The 27,235-nt window shown below is 37.1% G+C and overlaps 1 protein-coding gene across 1 annotated transcript; it reads right to left on the bottom strand.

Annotated features, from left to right (window-relative positions):
• Positions 1 to 255: 255 nt before the first annotated feature.
• On the bottom strand, positions 256 to 27,235 carry echdc3 (enoyl CoA hydratase domain containing 3). Its single transcript, XM_030342225.1, has 6 exons — positions 27,081 to 27,235; positions 26,864 to 26,985; positions 26,678 to 26,775; positions 26,202 to 26,402; positions 25,666 to 25,844; positions 256 to 1,096 (listed from the first exon to the last, which is right to left on the bottom strand). Exons 1-6 carry the CDS (start codon positions 27,212 to 27,214, stop codon positions 943 to 945), a joined length of 888 nt encoding a protein of 295 aa, XP_030198085.1. The 5' UTR covers positions 27,215 to 27,235; the 3' UTR covers positions 256 to 942.

The following is a 27,235-nucleotide window of genomic DNA, read 5'->3' as shown; positions in this document are numbered from 1 at the left end:
CTCCCAGAGGTCCACGGTGCAAAGTTTTTTTTCACCACTGGGATGCTGACGGCGTTCCCGCTAAAAAATTTTTCCTTTGGCGGCCCCCAGTCAAATTTTTGGTTCCTAAAATGGCCCTCAGCTCTCACAACTTTGAGAACCCCTGCCTTAAACCAAACTTATGTCTTTTTAATTTAGGGCTGGTACTTCTGGATTTTTGAATCTTCTCTTGGTTTTTTATTTGGTTGGCAGGTCTTAACAGAAAAATGACAAAAGTCTGCAAATCATTGTTTAATCATTCAATCAAGTCAGTTCCAGGCAGTGACATTTTATCTTATATTTGTGACGGCCCACCAAGAGGTTAAACGGAGGCCTCTTTATTAGCATTAAATGCTGTATGTCAGTTGAAATTAACAACTATGATCATGCCTCATTATGAGTGGTAATGTGATCCAAACACAAGATTTCTTTACTCAAAACAGACCTCAAGTCAAACCCAGTGTTAGACATAGGCATCGTTACTCTCGTCGGTTCCGATATCAAGAGCCATTTAAACCACCAAATACTTAAAGTATAGTGTGGTGCAGCAGGCCGTCACCAGTACCCTTGCAAACCTCACGTATCGTCCAAAATCTTGACAGTAAAGACCTCCTCCTCACCGTTCATACAAATACTGATCACATTCATTCCCCTTTGGCCAAAAAAAAAAAAACATTGAGCGACAGCAATTCATTCTGAAATAAATTAAACCTGTGAATTCAATTATTCCCGCCAAAACCCTATTGAAGGTTCACTCAGTTAGCATCCGCCAACCGTTGAGCTAAATGCACAACAAACACTTTCAAGGTTGAATTACACCAACTTGTTCTCTTCCTCTGGAAAAGTCATTAAAATACTTAATCGACAATACTGGATTCAACACTGGTACACTACATCGGTACAAACAGTCCAGCCTCTGCTGGGTCACTCGTGGGCCTTTTCCGCCGCATGGTTCCAGACGGGCTTGCGTTTCTCTATGAAGGCCCGGATGCCCTCCTGCCCGTCCCGCAGGGCCAGGTTGTCCACCATGACCTTGGAGGCGGTGGCGTAGGCCGCGTCTCGACCCTGCGCCATTTGCCTGGAGGACAGGGAGAGGGTGGGTGTCACGAGAATGTTGAAAATAACTGGTCAACACTCAACATCTGGCACTGCACTACCTAGATTACTTGACTTTACCCTGCATCTAATCCACTTGATTATTTAATATCATATTGCTCATACTTATGGTACTGTCCATCTATGCTGCTTTGATCCGTTAAATCAATCGTTACATCAATCTTATCTTCTTAGTTTTTTTATCGGTATTCAAATAAAACGCAAGGGGTTACACTGTCCTTTTTTATACCCCGTCATCAAACAAAACCAAAGGGTTGACAATGTCGTTTTTTATAGCCCGTCATCAATTAAAACGTAAGGGGTAACACTGTAGTTTTTTAATAAAACGTAAGGGGTAACACTGTCGTTTTTTTATCGCCCGTCATCAAATAAAACGTAAGGGGTAACATTGTCGTTTTTTATCAAACAAAACGTACTGTCGTTTTTTATTGCCCGTCATCAAATAAAACGTGAGGGGTAACACTGTCGTTTTTTATCAAATAAAACGACAGTGTCGTTTTTTAATCGCCCATCATCAAATAAAACGTGAGGGGTAACACTGTCGTTATTTATAAACTAAAACATAAGAGGTAACACTGTCGTTTTTTTTTGCCCGTAATCAAAAAAACGTAAGGGGTAACACTGTCGTTTTTTTAATAAAACATAAGCGGTAACACTGTCTATTTTTATCGGCCGTCATCAAAAAAAACATAAGGGGTAACACTGTCGTTTTTTATCAAAAAAAACACAAGGGGTAAAACTGTGTTTTTTTATCGGCCGTCATCAAAAAAAACAAAAGGGGTAACACTATTGTTTTTTATCGGCCGCCATCCAAAAAAATATACGGGGTATCACGGTCGTTTTTTATCGGCCGCCATCAAAAAAAACATTCGTTTTTTATCAAAAAAAACACAAGGGGTAACACTGTCGTTTTTTAGCGACCGTCATCAAAAAAAACAAAAGGGGTAACACTGTCGTTTTTTATCGGCCGTCATCAAAATAAATATAAGGGGTAACACTGTCGTTTTTTATCGGCCGTCGTCAAAAAAAACATAAGGGGTATCACTGTCGTTTTTTATCGGCCGTCATCAAAAAAAACAAAAGGGGTAACACTGTCGTTTTTTATCGGCCGTCATCAAAAAAAACATAAGGGGTAACACTGTCGTTTTTTATCAAATAAAAGATAAGGCGTAACACTGTCGTTTTTTATTCCCAGTCATCAAATAAAACGTAAGGGATAACGCAGTCGTTTTTTATCAAAAAAAACATAAGGGGTAACACTGTCGTTTTTTTATTGCCCGTCAACAAATAAAACGTAAGGAGTATCACTGTTGATTTTTTAATAAAACATAAGGGGTAACACTGTCGTTTTTTATCGGCCGTCATCAAAAAAAACATAAGGGGTAACACTGTCGTTTTTTATGAAAAAAAACATAAGGGGTAACACTGTCGTTTTTTATAAAAAGAAACAAGGGGTAACACTGACGTTTTTTATTCCCAGTCATCAAATAATTTTCTTTATCGGCCGTCATCAAAAAAAACATAAGGGGTAACAATGTCGTTTCTTATCAAAAAAAAAATAAGGGGTAACACACTCGTTTTTTATCGGCCGTAATCAAACAAAACATAAGGGGTAACACTATCGTTTTTTATCGGCCGTCATCAAAAAAAACATAGGGGGTAACACTGTCGTTTTTTATTGGCCGTCATCAAAAAGAACATAAGGGGTATCACTGTCGATTTTTATCGGCCATCATCAAAAAAAACATAAGGGGTAACATTGTCGTTTTTTATCAAAAAAAACACAAGGGGTAACACTGTCGTTTTTTATCGGCCGTCATCAAAAAAAACAAAAGGGGCAACACTGTCGTTTTTTATCGGCCGTCATCAAAAAAAACATAAGGGGTAACACTGTCGTTTTTTATCAAATAAAAGATAAGGGGTAACACTGTTGTTTTTTATTCCCAGTCATCAAATAAAACGTAAGGGATAACGCTGTCGTTTTTTATCAAAAAAAACATAAGGGGTAACACTGTCGTTTTTTTATTGCCCGTCAACAAATAAAACGTAAGGAGTATCACTGTTGATTTTTTAATAAAACATAAAGGGGAACAAAACATGAGGGGTTGGTTGTTCGATCCCCAGCTCCTCCTAGCTGGGTGATTATAGTACAATCAAAAACATAAGGGGTAACACTGTTGTTTTTTTATTGCCCGTCGACAAATAAAACGTAAGGGGTAACACTGTCGTTTTTTATCAAAAAAAACATAAGGGGTAACACTGTCGTTTTTTATCGGCCGTCATCAAAAAAAACATAAGGGGTAACACTGTCGTTTTTTATCAAAAAAAACATAAGGGGTAACACTGTTGTTTTTTATCAAAAAAAACATAAGGGGTAACACTGTCGTTTTTTATCGGCCGTCATCAAAAAAAACATAAGGGGTAACACTGTCGTTTTTTATCGGCCGTCATCAAAAAAAACATAAGGGGTAACACTGTCGTTTTTTATCGGCCGTCATCAAAAAAAACATAAGGGGTAACACTGTCGTTTTTTATCGGCCGTCATCAAAAAAAACATAAGGGGTAACACTGTCGTTTTTCATAAAAAAAAACATAAGGGGTAACACTGTCGTTTTTTATCGGCCGTCATCAAAAAAAACGTAAGGGGTAATTGTTTTTTTATTGCCCGTCAACAAATAAAACGTAAGGGGTAACAGTGTCGTTTTTTATCGGCCGTCATCAAAAAAAACATAAGGGGTAACACTGTCGTTTTTTATCAAAAAAAACATAAGGGGTAACACTGTCGTTTTTTATCGGCCGTCATCAAAAAAAACATAAGGGGTAACGCTGTCATTTTTTATCGGCCGTCATCAAAAAAAACATAAGGGGCAACACTGTCGTTTTTTATCAAAAAAAACATAAGGGGTAACACTGTCGTTTTTTATCGGCCGTCATCAAAAAAAACATAAGGGGTAACACTGTCGTTTTTTATCAAAAAAAACATAAGGGGTAACACTGTCGTTTTTTATCGGCCGTCATCAAAAAAAACATAAGGGGTAACGCTGTCATTTTTTATCGGCCGTCATCAAAAAAAACATAAGGGGCAACACTGTCGTTTTTTATCAAAAAAAACATAAGGGGTAACACTGTCGTTTTTTATCGGCCGTCATCAAAAAAAACATAAGGGGTAACACTGTCATTTTTTATCAAAAAAAACATAAGGGGTAACACTGTCGTTTTTTATCGGCCGTCATCAAAAAAAACATAAGGGGTAACGCTGTCATTTTTTATCGGCCATCATCAAAAAAAAAATAAGGGGCAACACTGTCGTTTTTTATCAAAAAAAACATAAGGGGTAACACTGTCGTTTTTTATCGGCCGTCATCAAAAAAAACATAAGGGGTAACACTGTCATTTTTTATCAAAAAAAACATAAGGGGTAACACTGTCGTTTTTTATCGGCCGTCATCAAAAAAAACATAAGGGGTAACACTGTCGTTTTTTATGGGCCGTCATCAAATAAATAATAAGATTTGACACTGTCGTTTTTTATCAAAAAAAACATAAGGGGTAACACTGTCGTTTTTTATCGGCCGTCATCAAAAAAAACATAAGGGGTAACACTGTCGTTTTTTATCGGCCGTCATCAAAAAAAACATAAGGGGTAACACTGTCGTTTTTTATGGGCCGTCATCAAATAAATAATAAGATTTGACACTGTCGTTTATTATTACAGATCGGGCGGCTTAGCTCAGTAGGTAGAGCAGTTGGATTGAAACTGAAAGGTTGGTTGTTCGATCCCCAGCTCCTCCTAGCTGGGCGATTATAGTACAATAAAAAACATAAGGGGCAACACTGTCGTTTTTTATCGGCCGTCATCAAAAAAAACATAAGGGGTCATCAAAAAAAACATAAGGGGTAACACTGTCATTTTTTATCGGCCGTCATCAAAAAAAACATAAGAGGTAACACTGTCGTTTTTTATCGGCCGTCATCAAAAAAAACATAAGGGGTAACACTGTCGTTTTTTATCGGCCGTCATCAAAAAAAACATAAGGGGTAACACTGTCGTTTTTCATCAAAAAAAACATAAGGGGTAACACTGTCGTTTTTTATCGGCCGTCATCAAAAAAAACATGAGGGGTAACACTGTCATTTTTTATCGGCCGTCATCAAAGAAAACATAAGGGGTAACACTGTCGTTTTTTATCGGCCGTCATCAAAAAAAACATAAGGGGTAACACTGTCGTTTTTTATCAAAAAAAACATAAGGGGTAACACTGTCGTTTTTTATCGGCCGTCATCAAAAAAAACATAAGGGGTAACACTGTCATTTTTTATCGGCCGTCATCAAAGAAAACATAAGGGGTAACACTGTCGTTTTTTATCGGCCGTCATCAAAAAAAACATAAGGGGTAACACTGTCGTTTTTTATCAAAAAAAACATAAGGGGTAACACTGTTGTTTTTTATCAAAAAAAAGCATAAGGGGTAACACTGTCGTTTTTTATCGGCCGTCATCAAAAAAAACATAAGGGGTAACACTGTCGTTTTTTATCGGCCGTCATCAAAAAAAACATAAGGGGTAACGGTCTTTTTTATCGGCCGTCATCAAAAAAAACATAAGGGGTAACACTGTCGTTTTTTATCGGCCGTCATCAAAAAAAACATAAGGGGTAACACTGTCGTTTTTTATCAAAAAAAACATAAGGGGTAACACTGTCGTTTTTTATCGGCCGTCATCAAAAAAAACATAAGGGGTAACACTGTCATTTTTTATCGGTCGTCATCAAAAAAAACATAAGGGGTAACACTGTCGTTTTTTATCGGCCGTCATCAAAAAAAACATAAGGGGTAACACTGTCGTTTTTTATCGGCCGTCATCAAAAAAAACATAAGGGGTAACACTGTCGTTTTTCATCAAAAAAAACATAAGGGGTAACACTGTCGTTTTTTATCGGCCGTCATCAAAAAAAACATGAGGGGTAACACTGTCATTTTTTATCGGCCGTCATCAAAGAAAACATAAGGGGTAACACTGTCGTTTTTTATCGGCCGTCATCAAAAAAAACATAAGGGGTAACACTGTCGTTTTTTATCAAAAAAAACATAAGGGGTAACACTGTCGTTTTTTATCGGCCGTCATCAAAAAAAACATAAGGGGTAACACTGTCATTTTTTATCGGCCGTCATCAAAGAAAACATAAGGGGTAACACTGTCGTTTTTTATCGGCCGTCATCAAAAAAAACATAAGGGGTAACACTGTCGTTTTTTATCAAAAAAAACATAAGGGGTAACACTGTTGTTTTTTATCAAAAAAAAGCATAAGGGGTAACACTGTCGTTTTTTATCGGCCGTCATCAAAAAAAACATAAGGGGTAACACTGTCGTTTTTTATCGGCCGTCATCAAAAAAAACATAAGGGGTAACGGTCTTTTTTATCGGCCGTCATCAAAAAAAACATAAGGGGTAACACTGTCGTTTTTTATCGGCCGTCATCAAAAAAAACATAAGGGGTAACACTGTCGTTTTTTATCAAAAAAAACATAAGGGGTAACACTGTCGTTTTTTATCGGCCGTCATCAAAAAAAACATAAGGGGTAACACTGTCATTTTTTATCGGTCGTCATCAAAAAAAACATAAGGGGTAACACTGTCGTTTTTTATCGGCCGTCATAAAAAAAAACATAAGGGGTAACACTGTTGTTTTTTATCAAAAAAAACATAAGGGGTAACACTGTCGTCTTTTATCGGCCGTCATCAAAAAAAACATAAGGGGTAACACTGTCGTTTTTTATCGGCCGTCATCAAAAAAAACATAAGGGGTAACACTGTCGTTTTTTATCAAAAAAAACATAAGGGGTAACACTGTCGTTTTTTATCGGCCGTCATCAAAAAAAACATAAGGGGTAACACTGTCGTTTTTTATCAAAAAAAACATAAGGGGTAACACTGTCGTTTTTTATCGGCCGTCATCAAAAAAAACATAAGGGGTAACGCTGTCATTTTTTATCGGCCGTCATCAAAAAAAACATAAGGGGCAACACTGTCGTTTTTTATCAAAAAAAACATAAGGGGTAACACTGTCGTTTTTTATCGGCCGTCATCAAAAAAAACATAAGGGGTAACACTGTCATTTTTTATCAAAAAAAACATAAGGGGTAACACTGTCGTTTTTTATCGGCCGTCATCAAAAAAAACATAAGGGGTAACGCTGTCATTTTTTATCGGCCGTCATCAAAAAAAACATAAGGGGCAACACTGTCGTTTTTTATCAAAAAAAACATAAGGGGTAACACTGTCGTTTTTTATCGGCCGTCATCAAAAAAAACATAAGGGGTAACACTGTCATTTTTTATCAAAAAAAACATAAGGGGTAACACTGTCGTTTTTTATCGGCCGTCATCAAAAAAAACATAAGGGGTAACACTGTCGTTTTTTATGGGCCGTCATCAAATAAATAATAAGATTTGACACTGTCGTTTTTTATCAAAAAAAACATAAGGGGTAACACTGTCGTTTTTTATCGGCCGTCATCAAAAAAAACATAAGGGGTAACACTGTCGTTTTTTATCGGCCGTCATCAAAAAAAACATAAGGGGTAACACTGTCGTTTTTTATGGGCCGTCATCAAATAAATAATAAGATTTGACACTGTCGTTTATTATTACAGATCGGGCGGCTTAGCTCAGTAGGTAGAGCAGTTGGATTGAAACTGAAAGGTTGGTTGTTCGATCCCCAGCTCCTCCTAGCTGGGCGATTATAGTACAATAAAAAACATAAGGGGCAACACTGTCGTTTTTTATCGGCCGTCATCAAAAAAAACATAAGGGGTCATCAAAAAAAACATAAGGGGTAACACTGTCATTTTTTATCGGCCGTCATCAAAAAAAACATAAGAGGTAACACTGTCGTTTTTTATCGGCCGTCATCAAAAAAAACATAAGGGGTAACACTGTCGTTTTTTATCGGCCGTCATCAAAAAAAACATAAGGGGTAACACTGTCGTTTTTCATCAAAAAAAACATAAGGGGTAACACTGTCGTTTTTTATCGGCCGTCATCAAAAAAAACATGAGGGGTAACACTGTCATTTTTTATCGGCCGTCATCAAAGAAAACATAAGGGGTAACACTGTCGTTTTTTATCGGCCGTCATCAAAAAAAACATAAGGGGTAACACTGTCGTTTTTTATCAAAAAAAACATAAGGGGTAACACTGTCGTTTTTTATCGGCCGTCATCAAAAAAAACATAAGGGGTAACACTGTCGTTTTTTATCGGCCGTCATCAAAGAAAACATAAGGGGTAACACTGTCGTTTTTTATCGGCCGTCATCAAAAAAAACATAAGGGGTAACACTGTCGTTTTTTATCAAAAAAAACATAAGGGGTAACACTGTTGTTTTTTATCAAAAAAAAGCATAAGGGGTAACACTGTCGTTTTTTATCGGCCGTCATCAAAAAAAACATAAGGGGTAACACTGTCGTTTTTTATCGGCCGTCATCAAAAAAAACATAAGGGGTAACGGTCTTTTTTATCGGCCGTCATCAAAAAAAACATAAGGGGTAACACTGTCGTTTTTTATCGGCCGTCATCAAAAAAAACATAAGGGGTAACACTGTCGTTTTTTATCAAAAAAAACATAAGGGGTAACACTGTCGTTTTTTATCGGCCGTCATCAAAAAAAACATAAGGGGTAACACTGTCATTTTTTATCGGTCGTCATCAAAAAAAACATAAGGGGTAACACTGTCGTTTTTTATCGGCCGTCATCAAAAAAAACATAAGGGGTAACACTGTCGTTTTTTATCGGCCGTCATCAAAAAAAACATAAGGGGTAACACTGTCGTTTTTCATCAAAAAAAACATAAGGGGTAACACTGTCGTTTTTTATCGGCCGTCATCAAAAAAAACATGAGGGGTAACACTGTCATTTTTTATCGGCCGTCATCAAAGAAAACATAAGGGGTAACACTGTCGTTTTTTATCGGCCGTCATCAAAAAAAACATAAGGGGTAACACTGTCGTTTTTTATCAAAAAAAACATAAGGGGTAACACTGTCGTTTTTTATCGGCCGTCATCAAAAAAAACATAAGGGGTAACACTGTCATTTTTTATCGGCCGTCATCAAAGAAAACATAAGGGGTAACACTGTCGTTTTTTATCGGCCGTCATCAAAAAAAACATAAGGGGTAACACTGTCGTTTTTTATCAAAAAAAACATAAGGGGTAACACTGTTGTTTTTTATCAAAAAAAAGCATAAGGGGTAACACTGTCGTTTTTTATCGGCCGTCATCAAAAAAAACATAAGGGGTAACACTGTCGTTTTTTATCGGCCGTCATCAAAAAAAACATAAGGGGTAACGGTCTTTTTTATCGGCCGTCATCAAAAAAAACATAAGGGGTAACACTGTCGTTTTTTATCGGCCGTCATCAAAAAAAACATAAGGGGTAACACTGTCGTTTTTTATCAAAAAAAACATAAGGGGTAACACTGTCGTTTTTTATCGGCCGTCATCAAAAAAAACATAAGGGGTAACACTGTCATTTTTTATCGGTCGTCATCAAAAAAAACATAAGGGGTAACACTGTCGTTTTTTATCGGCCGTCATAAAAAAAAACATAAGGGGTAACACTGTTGTTTTTTATCAAAAAAAACATAAGGGGTAACACTGTCGTCTTTTATCGGCCGTCATCAAAAAAAACATAAGGGGTAACACTGTCGTTTTTTATCGGCCGTCATCAAAAAAAACATAAGGGGTAACACTGTCGTTTTTTATCAAAAAAAACATAAGGGGTAACACTGTCGTTTTTTATCGGCCGTCATCAAAAAAAACATAAGGGGTAACACTGTCGTTTTTTATCAAAAAAAACATAAGGGGTAACACTGTCGTTTTTTATCAAAAAAAACATAAGGGGTAACACTGTCGTTTTTTATCGGCCGTCATCAAAAAAAACATAAGGGGTAACACTGTCGTTTTTTATCGGCCGTCATCAAAAAAAACATAAGGGGTAACACTGTCGTTTTTTATGGGCCGTCATCAAATAAATAATAAGATTTGACACTGTCGTTTATTATTACAGATCGGGCGGCTTAGCTCAGTAGGTAGAGCAGTTGTATTGAAACTGAAAGGTTGGTTGTTCGATCCCCAGCTCCTCCTAGCTGGGCGATTATAGTACAATAAAAAACATAAGGGGCAACACTGTTGTTTTTTATCGGCCGTCATCAAAAAAAACATAAGGGGTAACACTGTCGTTTTTTATCGGCCGTCATCAAAAAAAACATAAGGGGTAACACTGTCGTTTTTTATCAAAAAAAACATAAGGGGTAACACTGTCGTTTTTTATCGGCCGTCATCAAAAAAAACATAAGGGGTAACACTGTCATTTTTTATCGGTCGTCATCAAAAAAAACATAAGGGGTAACACTGTCGTTTTTTATCGGCCGTCATAAAAAAAAACATAAGGGGTAACACTGTTGTTTTTTATCAAAAAAAACATAAGGGGTAACACTGTCGTTTTTTATCGGCCGTCATCAAAAAAAACATAAGGGGTAACACTGTCGTTTTTTATCGGCCGTCATCAAAAAAAACATAAGGGGTAACACTGTCGTTTTTTATCAAAAAAAACATAAGGGGTAACACTGTCGTTTTTTATCGGCCGTCATCAAAAAAAACATAAGGGGTAACACTGTCGTTTTTTATCAAAAAAACATAAGGGGTAACACTGTCGTTTTTTATCAAAAAAAACATAAGGGGTAACACTGTCGTTTTTTATCGGCCGTCATCAAAAAAAACATAAGGGGTAACACTGTCGTTTTTTATCGGCCGTCATCAAAAAAAACATAAGGGGTAACACTGTCGTTTTTTATGGGCCGTCATCAAATAAATAATAAGATTTGACACTGTCGTTTATTATTACAGATCGGGCGGCTTAGCTCAGTAGGTAGAGCAGTTGTATTGAAACTGAAAGGTTGGTTGTTCGATCCCCAGCTCCTCCTAGCTGGGCGATTATAGTACAATAAAAAACATAAGGGGCAACACTGTTGTTTTTTATCGGCCGTCATCAAAAAAAACATAAGGGGTAACACTGTCATTTTTTATCGGCCGTCATCAAAAAAAAACATAAGGGGTAACACTGTCGTTTTTTATCGGCCGTCATCAAAAAAAACATAAGGGGTAACACTGTCGTTTTTCATCAAAAAAAACATAAGGGGTAACACTGTCGTTTTTTATCGGCCGTCATCAAAAAAAACGTAAGGGGTAACACTGTTGTTTTTTATTGCCCGTCAACAAATAAAACGTAAGGGGTAACAGTGTCGTTTTTTATCGGCCGTCATCAAAAAAAACATAAGGGGTAACACTGTCGTTTTTTATCGGCCGTCATCAAAAAAAACATAAGGGGTAACACTGTCGTTTTTTATGGGCCGTCATCAAATAAATAATAAGATTTGACACTGTCGTTTATTATTACAGATCGGGCGGCTTAGCTCAGTAGGTAGAGCAGTTGTATTGAAACTGAAAGGTTGGTTGTTCGATCCCCAGCTCCTCCTAGCTGGGCGATTATAGTACAATAAAAAACATAAGGGGCAACACTGTCGTTTTTTATCGGCCGTCATCAAAAAAAACATAAGGGGTAACACTGTCATTTTTTATCGGCCGTCATCAAAAAAAACATAAGGGGTAACACTGTCGTTTTTCATCAAAAAAAACATAAGGGGTAACACTATCATTTTTTATCGGCCGTCATCAAAAAAAACATAAGGGGTAACACTGTCGTTTTTTATCGGCCGTCATCAAAAAAAACATAAGGGGTAACACTGTCGTTTTTCATCAAAAAAAACATAAGGGGTAACACTGTCGTTTTTTATCGGCCGTCATCAAAAAAAACGTAAGGGGTAACACTGTTGTTTTTTATTGCCCGTCAACAAATAAAACGTAAGGGGTAACAGTGTCGTTTTTTATCGGCCGTCATCAAAAAAAACATAAGGGGTAACACTGTCGTTTTTTATCGGCCGTCATCAAAAAAAACATAAGGGGTAACACTGTCGTTTTTTATGGGCCGTCATCAAATAAATAATAAGATTTGACACTGTCGTTTATTATTACAGATCGGGCGGCTTAGCTCAGTAGGTAGAGCAGTTGTATTGAAACTGAAAGGTTGGTTGTTCGATCCCCAGCTCCTCCTAGCTGGGCGATTATAGTACAATAAAAAACATAAGGGGTAACACTGTTGTTTTTTTATTGCCCGTCAACAAATAAAACGTAAGGGGTAACAGTGTCGTTTTTTATCGGCCGTCATCAAAAAAAACATAAGGGGTAACACTGTCGTTTTTTATCAAAAAAAACATAAGGGGTAACACTGTCGTTTTTTATTGGCCGTCATCAAAAAAAACATAAGGGGTAACACTGTCATTTTTTATCGGCCGTCATCAAAAAAAACATAAGGCGTAACACTGTCGTTTTTTATCGGCCGTCATCAAAAAAAACATAGGGGGTAACACTGTCGTTTTTTATCAAAAAAAACATAAGGGGTAACACTGTCGTTTTTTATCGGCCGTCATCAAAAAAAACATAAGGGGTAACACTGTCGTTTTTTATCAAAAAAAACATAAAGAGTAACACTGTCATTTTTTATCGCCCGTCAACAAATAAAACGTAAGGGGTAACAGTGTCGTTTTTTATCGGCCGTCATCAAAAAAAACATAAGGGGTAACACTGTCGTTTTTTATCAAAAAAAACATAAGGGGTAACACTGTCGTTTTTTATCGGCCGTCATCAAATAAAACATAAGGGGCAACACTGTCATTTTTTATCGGCCGTCATCAAAAAAAACATAAGGGGTAACACTGTCGTTTTTTATCGGCCGTCATCAAAAAAAACAAAAGGGGTAACACTGTCTTTTTTATCGGCCGTCATGAAAAAAAACATAAGGGGTAACACTGTCGTTTTTTATCGGCCGTCATCAAAAAAAACATAAGGGGTAACACTGTCGTTTTTTATGGGCCGTCATCAAATAAATAATAATATTTGACACTGTCGTTTATTATCAAAGATCGGGCGGCTTAGCTCAGTAGGTAGAGCAGTTGTATCGAAACTGAAAGCTTGGTTGTTCGATCCCCAGCTCCTCCTAGCTGGGCGATTATAGTACAATAAAAAACATAACACACTGTTGTTTTTTTATTGCCCGTCAACAAATAAAACGTAAGGGGTAACAGTGTCGTTTTTTATCGGCCGTCATCAAAAAAAACATAAGGGGTAACACTGTTGTTTTTTTATTGCCCGTCAACAAATAAAACGTAAGGGGTAACAGTGTCGTTTTTTATCGGCCGTCATCAAAAAAAACATAAGGGGTAACACTGTCGTTTTTTGTCAAAAAAAGCATAAGGGGTAACACTGTCGTTTTTTATCGGCCGTCATCAAATAAAACATAAGGGGCAACACTGTCGTTTTTTATCGGCCGTCATCAAAAAAAACAAAAGGGGTAACACTGTCTTTTTTATCGGCCGTCATGAAAAAAAACATAAGGGGTAACACTGTCGTTTTTTATCGGCCGTCATCAAAAAAAACATAAGGGGTAACACTGTCGTTTTTTATCAAAAAAAACATAAAGGGTAACACTGTCGTTTTTTATCGGCCGTCATCAAAAAAAACATAAGGGGTAACACTGTCATTTTTTATAGGTCGTCATCAAAAAAAACATAAGGGGTAACACTGTCGTTTTTTATCGGCCGTCATCAAAAAAAACATAAGGGGTAACACTGTCGTTTTTTATCGGCCGTCATCAAAAAAAACATAAGGGGTAACACTGTCGTTTTTTATGGGCCGTCATCAAATAAATAATAAGATTTGACACTGTCGTTTATTATCACAGATCGGGCGTCTTAGCTCAGTAGGTAGAGCAGTTGTATTGAAACTGAAAGGTTGGTTGTTCGATCCCCAGCTCCTCCTAGCTGGGTGATTATAGTACAATAAAAAACATAACATAACTGTTGTTTTTTTATTGCCCGTCAACAAATAAAACGTACGGGGTAACAGTGTCGTTTTTTATCGGCCGTCATCAAAAAAAACATAAGGGGTAACACTGTCGTTTTTTATCGGCCGTCATCAAAAAAAACATAAAGGGTAACACTGTCGTTTTTTATCAAAAAAAACATAAGGGGTAACACTGTCGTTTTTTTTTCGGCCGTCATCAAAAAAAACATAAGGGGTAACACTGTCGTTTTTTATCAAAAAAAACATAAGGGGTAACACTGTCGTTTTTTATCGGCCGTCATCAAAAAAAACATAAGGGGTAACACTGTCGTTTTTCATCAAAAAAAACATAAGGGGTAACACTGTCGTTTTTTATCGGCCGTCATCAAAAAAAACAGAAGGGGCAACACTGTCGTTTTTTTATTCCCCGTCATCAAATAAAACGTAAGGGGTAACACTGTTGTTTTTTTAAAAAAACATAAGGGGTAACACTGTCGTTTTTTATCAAATAAAACATAAGGGGTAAAACTGTCGTTTTTTATCGGCCGTCATCAAATAAAACATAAGAGGTTACACCGTCATTTTTAATCAAATAAAACATAAGGGGTAACACTGTCGTTTTTTATCGGCCGTCATAAAAGAAAACATAAGGGGTAACACTGTTGTTTTTTATAGGCCGTCATCAAATAAAAAGTAAGGGGTAACACTGTTGTTTTTTTAATAAAACATAAGGGGTAACACTGTTGTTTTTTATTCCCCGTCATCAAATAAAATATAAGGGGTAACACTGTTGTTTTTTTATTGCCCGTCAACAAATATAACGTAAGGGGTAACACTGTCGTTTTTTGAATAAAACATAAGGGGTAACAATGTCGTTTTTTATCGGCCGTCATCAAATAAAACATAAGGGGTTACACTGTCGTTTTTTTAATAAAGGGTTAACACTGAGTTAAAATCTGTAGGTAGATATACAGAAAATGTTTGACTTCTAGCAATAGAAGAAATTACACTAACACTGATGTTTTTTATTGCCCGTCATCATCTAAAACGTAAGTTTTTATCAAATAAAAACATAAGGGGTAACAGTGTCGGTTTTTTCATCGGCCGTCATCAAATGAGACATGAGTGGTAACACCGTCATTTCATATCAAATAAAACGTAAGGGGTAACACTGTCGTTTTTTTATTGCCCGTCATCAAATGAAACGTAAGGGCTAACACTGTCGTTTTTTATTAAATAAAACATTCTCTCGGCCGTCATCAAATAAAACGTAAGGGGTAACACTGTCGTTTTTTATCGGTATTCATCAAATACATCGTAAGGGGTAACACTGTTGATTTTTATTGCCCGTCATCAAATAAAACATAAGGAGTAACACTGTTGTTTTTTATTGCCCGTCATCAAATAAAACATAAGGAGTAACACTGTTGTTTTTTATTGCCTGTCATCAAATAAAACGTACGGGGTAATTGTTTTTTTATTGCCCGTCAACAAATAAAACGTAAGGGGTAACAGTGTCGTTTTTTATCGGCCGTCATCAAAAAAAACATAAGGGGTAACACTGTCGTTTTTTATCAAAAAAAACATAAGGGGTAACACTGTCGTTTTTTATCGGCCGTCATCAAAAAAAACATGAGGGGTAACACTGTCATTTTTTATCGGCCGTCATCAAAGAAAACATAAGGGGTAACACTGTCGTTTTTTATCGGCCGTCATCAAAAAAAACATAAGGGGTAACACCGTCATTTCATATCAAATAAAACGTAAGGGGTAACACTGTCGTTTTTTTATTGCCCGTCATCAAATGAAACGTAAGGGCTAACACTGTCGTTTTTTATTAAATAAAACATTCTCTCGGCCGTCATCAAATAAAACGTAAGGGGTAACACTGTCGTTTTTTATCGGTATTCATCAAATACATCGTAAGGGGTAACACTGTTGATTTTTATTGCCCGTCATCAAATAAAACATAAGGAGTAACACTGTTGTTTTTTATTGCCCGTCATCAAATAAAACATAAGGAGTAACACTGTTGTTTTTTATTGCCTGTCATCAAAAAAAACGTAAGGGGTAATTGTTTTTTTATTGCCCGTCAACAAATAAAACGTAAGGGGTAACAGTGTCGTTTTTTATCGGCCGTCATCAAAAAAAACATAAGGGGTAACACTGTCGTTTTTTATCAAAAAAAACATAAGGGGTAACACTGTCGTTTTTTATCGGCCGTCATCAAAAAAAACATAAGGGGTAACGCTGTCATTTTTTATCGGCCGTCATCAAAAAAAACATAAGGGGCAACACTGTCGTTTTTTATCAAAAAAAACATAAGGGGTAACACTGTCGTTTTTTATCGGCCGTCATCAAAAAAAACATAAGGGGTAACACTGTCGTTTTTTATCAAAAAAAACATAAGGGGTAACACTGTCGTTTTTTATCGGCCGTCATCAAAAAAAACATAAGGGGTAACACTGTCATTTTTTATCGGCCGTCATCAAAAAAAACATAAGGGGCAACACTGTCGTTTTTTATCAAAAAAAACATAAGGGGTAACACTGTCGTTTTTTATCGGCCGTCATCAAAAAAAACATAAGGGGTAACACTGTCATTTTTTATCAAAAAAAACATAAGGGGTAACACTGTCGTTTTTTATCGGCCGTCATCAAAAAAAACATAAGGGGTAACGCTGTCATTTTTTATCGGCCGTCATCAAAAAAAACATAAGGGGCAACACTGTCGTTTTTTATCAAAAAAAACATAAGGGGTAACACTGTCGTTTTTTATCGGCCGTCATCAAAAAGAACATAAGGGGTAACACTGTCATTTTTTATCAAAAAAAACATAAGGGGTAACACTGTCGTTTTTTATCGGCCGTCATCAAAAAAAACATAAGGGGTAACACTGTCGTTTTTTATGGGCCGTCATCAAATAAATAATAAGATTTGACACTGTCGTTTTTTATCAAAAAAAACATAAGGGGTAACACTGTCGTTTTTTATCGGCCGTCATCAAAAAAAACATAAGGGGTAACACTGTCGTTTTTTATCGGCCGTCATCAAAAAAAACATAAGGGGTAACACTGTCGTTTTTTATGGGCCGTCATCAAATAAATAATAAGATTTGACACTGTCGTTTATTATTACAGATCGGGCGGCTTAGCTCAGTAGGTAGAGCAGTTGGATTGAAACTGAAAGGTTGGTTGTTCGATCCCCAGCTCCTCCTAGCTGGGCGATTATAGTACAATAAAAAACATAAGGGGCAACACTGTCGTTTTTTATCGGCCGTCATCAAAAAAAACATAAGGGGTCATCAAAAAAAACATAAGGGGTAACACTGTCATTTTTTATCGGCCGTCATCAAAAAAAACATAAGAGGTAACACTGTCGTTTTTTATCGGCCGTCATCAAAAAAAACATAAGGGGTAACACTGTCGTTTTTTATCGGCCGTCATCAAAAAAAACATAAGGGGTAACACTGTCGTTTTTCATCAAAAAAAACATAAGGGGTAACACTGTCGTTTTTTATCGGCCGTCATCAAAAAAAACATAAGGGGTAACACTGTCGTTTTTTATCAAAAAAAACATAAGGGGTAACACTGTCGTTTTTTATCGGCCGTCATCAAAAAAAACATAAGGGGTAACACTGTCATTTTTTATCGGCCGTCATCAAAGAAAACATAAGGGGTAACACTGTCGTTTTTTATCGGCCGTCATCAAAAAAAACATAAGGGGTAACACTGTCGTTTTTTATCAAAAAAAACATAAGGGGTAACACTGTTGTTTTTTATCAAAAAAAAGCATAAGGGGTAACACTGTCGTTTTTTATCGGCCGTCATCAAAAAAAACATAAGGGGTAACACTGTCGTTTTTTATCGGCCGTCATCAAAAAAAACATAAGGGGTAACGGTCTTTTTTATCGGCCGTCATCAAAAAAAACATAAGGGGTAACACTGTCATTTTTTATCGGCCGTCATCAAAAAAAACATAAGGGGCAACACTGTCGTTTTTTATCAAAAAAAACATAAGGGGTAACACTGTCGTTTTTTATCGGCCGTCATCAAAAAAAACATAAGGGGTAACACTGTCGTTTTTTATCAAAAAAAACATAAGGGGTAACACTGTCGTTTTTTATCGGCCGTCATCAAAAAAAACATAAGGGGTAACGCTGTCATTTTTTATCGGCCGTCATCAAAAAAAACATAAGGGGCAACACTGTCGTTTTTTATCAAAAAAAACATAAGGGGTAACACTGTCGTTTTTTATCGGCCGTCATCAAAAAAAACATAAGGGGTAACACTGTCATTTTTTATCAAAAAAAACATAAGGGGTAACACTGTCGTTTTTTATCGGCCGTCATCAAAAAAAACATAAGGGGTAACGCTGTCATTTTTTATCGGCCGTCATCAAAAAAAACATAAGGGGCAACACTGTCGTTTTTTATCAAAAAAAACATAAGGGGTAACACTGTCGTTTTTTATCGGCCGTCATCAAAAAAAACATAAGGGGTAACACTGTCATTTTTTATCAAAAAAAACATAAGGGGTAACACTGTCGTTTTTTATCGGCCGTCATCAAAAAAAACATAAGGGGTAACACTGTCGTTTTTTATGGGCCGTCATCAAATAAATAATAAGATTTGACACTGTCGTTTTTTATCAAAAAAAACATAAGGGGTAACACTGTCGTTTTTTATCGGCCGTCATCAAAAAAAACATAAGGGGTAACACTGTCGTTTTTTATCGGCCGTCATCAAAAAAAACATAAGGGGTAACACTGTCGTTTTTTATGGGCCGTCATCAAATAAATAATAAGATTTGACACTGTCGTTTATTATTACAGATCGGGCGGCTTAGCTCAGTAGGTAGAGCAGTTGGATTGAAACTGAAAGGTTGGTTGTTCGATCCCCAGCTCCTCCTAGCTGGGCGATTATAGTACAATAAAAAACATAAGGGGCAACACTGTCGTTTTTTATCGGCCGTCATCAAAAAAAACATAAGGGGTCATCAAAAAAAACATAAGGGGTAACACTGTCATTTTTTATCGGCCGTCATCAAAAAAAACATAAGAGGTAACACTGTCGTTTTTTATCGGCCGTCATCAAAAAAAACATAAGGGGTAACACTGTCGTTTTTTATCGGCCGTCATCAAAAAAAACATAAGGGGTAACACTGTCGTTTTTCATCAAAAAAAACATAAGGGGTAACACTGTCGTTTTTTATCGGCCGTCATCAAAAAAAACATGAGGGGTAACACTGTCATTTTTTATCGGCCGTCATCAAAGAAAACATAAGGGGTAACACTGTCGTTTTTTATCGGCCGTCATCAAAAAAAACATAAGGGGTAACACTGTCGTTTTTTATCAAAAAAAACATAAGGGGTAACACTGTCGTTTTTTATCGGCCGTCATCAAAAAAAACATAAGGGGTAACACTGTCATTTTTTATCGGCCGTCATCAAAAAAAACATAAGGGGTAACACTGTCGTTTTTTATCGGCCGTCATCAAAAAAAACATAAGGGGTAACACTGTCGTTTTTTATCAAAAAAAACATAAGGGGTAACACTGTTGTTTTTTATCAAAAAAAAACATAAGGGGTAACACTGTCGTTTTTTATTGGCCGTCATCAAAAAAAACATAAGGGGTAACACTGTCGTTTTTTATCGGCCGTCATCAAAAAAAACATAAGGGGTAACGGTCTTTTTTATCGGCCGTCATCAAAAAAAACATAAGGGGTAACACTGTCGTTTTTTATCGGCCGTCATCAAAAAAAACATAAGGGGTAACACTGTCGTTTTTTATCAAAAAAAACATAAGGGGTAACACTGTCGTTTTTTATCGGCCGTCATCAAAAAAAACATAAGGGGTAACACTGTCATTTTTTATCGGTCGTCATCAAAAAAAACATAAGGGGTAACACTGTCGTTTTTTATCGGCCGTCATAAAAAAAAACATAAGGGGTAACACTGTTGTTTTTTATCAAAAAAAACATAAGGGGTAACACTGTCGTTTTTTATCGGCCGTCATCAAAAAAAACATAAGGGGTAACACTGTCGTTTTTTATCGGCCGTCATCAAAAAAAACATAAGGGGTAACACTGTCGTTTTTTATCAAAAAAAACATAAGGGGTAACACTGTCGTTTTTTATCGGCCGTCATCAAAAAAAACATAAGGGGTAACACTGTCGTTTTTTATCAAAAAAAACATAAGGGGTAACACTGTCGTTTTTTATCAAAAAAAACATAAGGGGTAACACTGTCGTTTTTTATCGGCCGTCATCAAAAAAAACATAAGGGGTAACACTGTCGTTTTTTATCGGCCGTCATCAAAAAAAACATAAGGGGTAACACTGTCGTTTTTTATGGGCCGTCATCAAATAAATAATAAGATTTGACACTGTCGTTTATTATTACAGATCGGGCGGCTTAGCTCAGTAGGTAGAGCAGTTGTATTGAAACTGAAAGGTTGGTTGTTCGATCCCCAGCTCCTCCTAGCTGGGCGATTATAGTACAATAAAAAACATAAGGGGCAACACTGTTGTTTTTTATCGGCCGTCATCAAAAAAAACATAAGGGGTAACACTGTCATTTTTTATCGGCCGTCATCAAAAAAAACATAAGGGGTAACACTGTCGTTTTTTATCGGCCGTCATCAAAAAAAACATAAGGGGTAACACTGTCGTTTTTCATCAAAAAAAACATAAGGGGTAACACTGTCGTTTTTTATCGGCCGTCATCAAAAAAAACGTAAGGGGTAACACTGTTGTTTTTTATTGCCCGTCAACAAATAAAACGTAAGGGGTAACAGTGTCGTTTTTTATCGGCCGTCATCAAAAAAAACATAAGGGGTAACACTGTCGTTTTTTATCGGCCGTCATCAAAAAAAACATAAGGGGTAACACTGTCGTTTTTTATGGGCCGTCATCAAATAAATAATAAGATTTGACACTGTCGTTTATTATTACAGATCGGGCGGCTTAGCTCAGTAGGTAGAGCAGTTGTATTGAAACTGAAAGGTTGGTTGTTCGATCCCCAGCTCCTCCTAGCTGGGCGATTATAGTACAATAAAAAACATAAGGGGCAACACTGTCGTTTTTTATCGGCCGTCATCAAAAAAAACAAAAAAAACATACTGTCATTTTTTATCGGCCGTCATCAAAAAAAACATAAGGGGTAACACTGTCGTTTTTCATCAAAAAAAACATAAGGGGTAACACTGTCATTTTTTATCGGCCGTCATCAAAAAAAACATAAGGGGTAACACTGTCGTTTTTTATCGGCCGTCATCAAAAAAAACATAAGGGGTAACACTGTCGTTTTTCATCAAAAAAAACATAAGGGGTAACACTGTCGTTTTTTATCGGCCGTCATCAAAAAAAACGTAAGGGGTAACACTGTTGTTTTTTATTGCCCGTCAACAAATAAAACGTAAGGGGTAACAGTGTCGTTTTTTATCGGCCGTCATCAAAAAAAACATAAGGGGTAACACTGTCATTTTTTATCGGCCGTCATCAAAAAAAACATAAGGGGTAACACTGTCGTTTTTTATCGGCCGTCATCAAAAAAAACATAAGGGGTAACACTGTCGTTTTTCATCAAAAAAAACATAAGGGGTAACACTGTCGTTTTTTATCGGCCGTCATCAAAAAAAACGTAAGGGGTAACACTGTTGTTTTTTATTGCCCGTCAACAAATAAAACGTAAGGGGTAACAGTGTCGTTTTTTATCGGCCGTCATCAAAAAAAACATAAGGGGTAACACTGTCGTTTTTTATGGGCCGTCATCAAATAAATAATAAGATTTGACACTGTCGTTTATTATTACAGATCGGGCGGCTTAGCTCAGTAGGTAGAGCAGTTGTATTGAAACTGAAAGGTTGGTTGTTCGATCCCCAGCTCCTCCTAGCTGGGCGATTATAGTACAATAAAAAACATAAGGGGTAACACTGTTGTTTTTTTATTGCCCGTCAACAAATAAAACGTAAGGGGTAACAGTGTCGTTTTTTATCGGCCGTCATCAAAAAAAACATAAGGGGTAACACTGTCGTTTTTTATCAAAAAAAACATAAGGGGTAACACCGTCGTTTTTTATTGGCCGTCATCAAAAAAAACATAAGGGGTAACACTGTCATTTTTTATCGGCCGTCATCAAAAAAAACATAAGGCGTAACACTGTCGTTTTTTATCGGCCGTCATCAAAAAAAACATAGGGGGTAACACTGTCGTTTTTTATCAAAAAAAACATAAGGGGTAACACTGTCGTTTTTTATCGGCCGTCATCAAAAAAAACATAAGGGGTAACACTGTCGTTTTTTATCAAAAAAAACATAAAGAGTAACACTGTCATTTTTTATCGCCCGTCAACAAATAAAACGTAAGGGGTAACAGTGTCGTTTTTTATCGGCCGTCATCAAATAAAACATAAGGGGCAACACTGTCATTTTTTATCGGCCGTCATCAAAAAAAACATAAGGGGTAACACTGTCGTTTTTTATCGGCCGTCATCAAAAAAAACAAAAGGGGTAACACTGTCTTTTTTATCGGCCGTCATGAAAAAAAACATAAGGGGTAACACTGTCGTTTTTTATCGGCCGTCATCAAAAAAAACATAAGGGGTAACACTGTCGTTTTTTATGGGCCGTCATCAAATAAATAATAATATTTGACACTGTCGTTTATTATCAAAGATCGGGCGGCTTAGCTCAGTAGGTAGAGCAGTTGTATCGAAACTGAAAGGTTGGTTGTTCGATCCCCAGCTCCTCCTAGCTGGGCGATTATAGTACAATAAAAAACATAACACACTGTTGTTTTTTTATTGCCCGTCAACAAATAAAACGTAAGGGGTAACAGTGTCGTTTTTTATCGGCCGTCATCAAAAAAAACATAAGGGGTAACACTGTTGTTTTTTTATTGCCCGTCAACAAATAAAACGTAAGGGGTAACAGTGTCGTTTTTTATCGGCCGTCATCAAAAAAAACATAAGGGGTAACACTGTCGTTTTTTGTCAAAAAAAGCATAAGGGGTAACACTGTCGTTTTTTATCGGCCGTCATCAAATAAAACATAAGGGGCAACACTGTCGTTTTTTATCGGCCGTCATCAAAAAAAACAAAAGGGGTAACACTGTCTTTTTTATCGGCCGTCATGAAAAAAAACATAAGGGGTAACACTGTCGTTTTTTATCGGCCGTCATCAAAAAAAACATAAGGGGTAACACTGTCGTTTTTTATCAAAAAAAACATAAAGGGTAACACTGTCGTTTTTTATCGGCCGTCATCAAAAAAAACATAAGGGGTAACACTGTCATTTTTTATAGGTCGTCATCAAAAAAAACATAAGGGGTAACACTGTCGTTTTTTATCGGCCGTCATCAAAAAAAACATAAGGGGTAACACTGTCGTTTTTTATCGGCCGTCATCAAAAAAAACATAAGGGGTAACACTGTCGTTTTTTATGGGCCGTCATCAAATAAATAATAAGATTTGACACTGTCGTTTATTATCACAGATCGGGCGTCTTAGCTCAGTAGGTAGAGCAGTTGTATTGAAACTGAAAGGTTGGTTGTTCGATCCCCAGCTCCTCCTAGCTGGGTGATTATAGTACAATAAAAAACATAACATAACTGTTGTTTTTTTATTGCCCGTCAACAAATAAAACGTACGGGGTAACAGTGTCGTTTTTTATCGGCCGTCATCAAAAAAAACATAAGGGGTAACACTGTCGTTTTTTATCGGCCGTCATCAAAAAAAACATAAAGGGTAACACTGTCGTTTTTTATCAAAAAAAACATAAGGGGTAACACTGTCGTTTTTTTTCGGCCGTCATCAAAAAAAACATAAGGGGTAACACTGTCGTTTTTTATCAAAAAAAACATAAGGGGTAACACTGTCGTTTTTTATCGGCCGTCATCAAAAAAAACATAAGGGGTAACACTGTCGTTTTTCATCAAAAAAAACATAAGGGGTAACACTGTCGTTTTTTATCGGCCGTCATCAAAAAAAACAGAAGGGGCAACACTGTCGTTTTTTTATTCCCCGTCATCAAATAAAACGTAAGGGGTAACACTGTTGTTTTTTTAAAAAAACATAAGGGGTAACACTGTCGTTTTTTATCAAATAAAACATAAGGGGTAAAACTGTCGTTTTTTATCGGCCGTCATCAAATAAAACATAAGAGGTTACACCGTCATTTTTAATCAAATAAAACATAAGGGGTAACACTGTCGTTTTTTATCGGCCGTCATAAAAGAAAACATAAGGGGTAACACTGTTGTTTTTTATAGGCCGTCATCAAATAAAAAGTAAGGGGTAACACTGTTGTTTTTTTAATAAAACATAAGGGGTAACACTGTTGTTTTTTATTCCCCGTCATCAAATAAAATATAAGGGGTAACACTGTTGTTTTTTTATTGCCCGTCAACAAATATAACGTAAGGGGTAACACTGTCGTTTTTTGAATAAAACATAAGGGGTAACAATGTCGTTTTTTATCGGCCGTCATCAAATAAAACATAAGGGGTTACACTGTCGTTTTTTTAATAAAGGGTTAACACTGAGTTAAAATCTGTAGGTAGATATACAGAAAATGTTTGACTTCTAGCAATAGAAGAAATTACACTAACACTGATGTTTTTTATTGCCCGTCATCATCTAAAACGTAAGTTTTTATCAAATAAAAACATAAGGGGTAACAGTGTCGGTTTTTTCATCGGCCGTCATCAAATGAGACATGAGTGGTAACACCGTCATTTCATATCAAATAAAACGTAAGGGGTAACACTGTCGTTTTTTTATTGCCCGTCATCAAATGAAACGTAAGGGCTAACACTGTCGTTTTTTATTAAATAAAACATTCTCTCGGCCGTCATCAAATAAAACGTAAGGGGTAACACTGTCGTTTTTTATCGGTATTCATCAAATACATCGTAAGGGGTAACACTGTTGATTTTTATTGCCCGTCATCAAATAAAACATAAGGAGTAACACTGTTGTTTTTTATTGCCCGTCATCAAATAAAACATAAGGAGTAACACTGTTGTTTTTTATTGCCTGTCATCAAATAAAACGTACGGGGTAGCACTCATTTTTCATTGCCCATCATCAAATAAAACGTAAGGGGTAACACTGTAGTTTTTTATCAAATAAAACATAAGGGGTAACAGTGTCGTCTTTTTATCTGTCTTTTACTCTGCACGCTGCCCATAAAGTTTTAGCTAATCCGATGGTAAGATTTAGGGGGATCATCATGCGCGTTTGTATGACCGCTTCATAAAAGACAACAATGACAGGGAGATGTAAACGTAAGGGGTAGGAAACACCTGGGGTCGTTAAACAAAGGAGCAACACATTGTGGTGGCAATAATTGAACACTGTTGTAATCGCTGTGTTTCGACCAGCAGTCGGACAGCGTTCGAGGAACACTCCCCAAATTCGATTTTGTTTCAAGGATAACGGGGCCCTAAGAATGGATGCATCCATGGTATCGGAAGACAGATTGAATAAAGTTTACCCCCCCTTATTCAAGGTCAATTTCTGCACACGTTAACATTTGGCCACAGGCATTACAGTGTTACCACGGAGGGGGGGTTTACCTGTGAAAGGTGGCCTTGCCGAGGGCTACCACGGGCTGGCTAGCCTGGCAGATGCGCTGGGCGACGGCCAGTGTCTCCTCCTCCAGACGCTCCTCCGGGACCACCTTGCTGACCAGGCCGTGGAGCAAGGCATCACGGGCCGAGATGGGGGTGCCTGTGAACAGCATCTCCATGGCAACCTAGTATGGCAAGTAAGGGAAAATAAAATGAACAGAGGATTATAGTAATTATTAGTAAGTAATGAGAAAGTTGATACAGGCTGTTAAATTATATATATATATATATATATATATATATATATATATATATATATATATATAAACATTTTGTCTATATTTCTAATTATATTTCAACACAATATAATACCACAACGCAACAACAAAGATTCCATAGCATACCTGTATACGAAAAAAAGACTTAGAAATAATACGAACAAGCTTCAGTCCCCTTCACTCACAAATAATACGCATAATGTTGACATAATTTCAATTTCTGTATTCAGGATAAGGAGGGTGCAATCCAATCCTATTGGCTACCTTCCTGGGCACTGCTCGGCCAATAGCCACAGCCGGAGTAGAGCAAAAGAGTCCCACGTTGACACCAGGGGTGGCAAAGGTGGATTTCTCTGTCACGATGGCAATATCACAGCTGGCGACAAGCTGGCAGCCAGCTGCCGTGGCAACGCCGTTCACCATGGCGATCACAGGTACAGGTATGTCCTGGATCAGAGTCATGACCTAGAGACAATGTTCAAGTATAAAGTTGTTTCTACAGATCGTCGATATGAACAGTTATTTCCTTCAGCTTCCAGTCAGGCAGGGTTTTATAAATTAAAAAATAAATAAATGTATGTTTCCCATGCATGTAAAGCCCTTTGAATTGAATGCAATCGAATTGAGTAGGCTACTGTTCACTAAAAGTCACCCACACAGCCTCATAGCTTGACCAATGATACCAAAAAGAGGGTATCAGGGGTACTCAATTCAAAAGGGGACAAGACAGAGAGACTCACCTCTGAGCATGCTAGAAACACCTGCGTGTGGTATTCTCTGCCCTGCAGCGAGGTCAGCTCCTTCAGGTCATGTCCCGAAGAAAACACTGGACCATTTGCTATCACACAAACAAGCAACAGAATCATTCCGATTGTCCAATAGACACTACAAAACCACCAACAACCACAACAACAACACAAACTTACCAGATATGATAATAACTCTGAGTTCGTCACTATTTGCATCGATGAGAATGTCATTTCTTAGGGATTGCAACATGGACAGGGAGAGTGCATTCCTCTTTCGGGGGTTGTTCAGTATGATTCTCCTGAAAGACGAACATTGGTGTCAAACATGTGTGCCTGAGAAGTGACATTTCACAACTTCTTACAATGTAACTGTACTCTAAATTACAAACAAAACCTTATTCCATTGTTTTGTTGCCTCAAAGTCAGCGGTTCTGTTTTAGCCTGTGTGCACAACCGGGCACCAGTGAGAAGAGTTAGTTTGTTAAGCTGTAAGAGATCCCCAGCCCTGCACAATATATTCCGTGCCATATTGCCTTTCCCGATGATGAC

This window comes from Gadus morhua, chromosome 19 (genome assembly GCF_902167405.1).
Source record: "Gadus morhua chromosome 19, gadMor3.0, whole genome shotgun sequence".
Taxonomy (NCBI): Eukaryota; Metazoa; Chordata; class Actinopteri; order Gadiformes; family Gadidae; genus Gadus; species Gadus morhua.
Note: the sequence above shows the minus strand (reverse complement) of the source record. Positions and strands in the feature narration are given on the sequence as shown.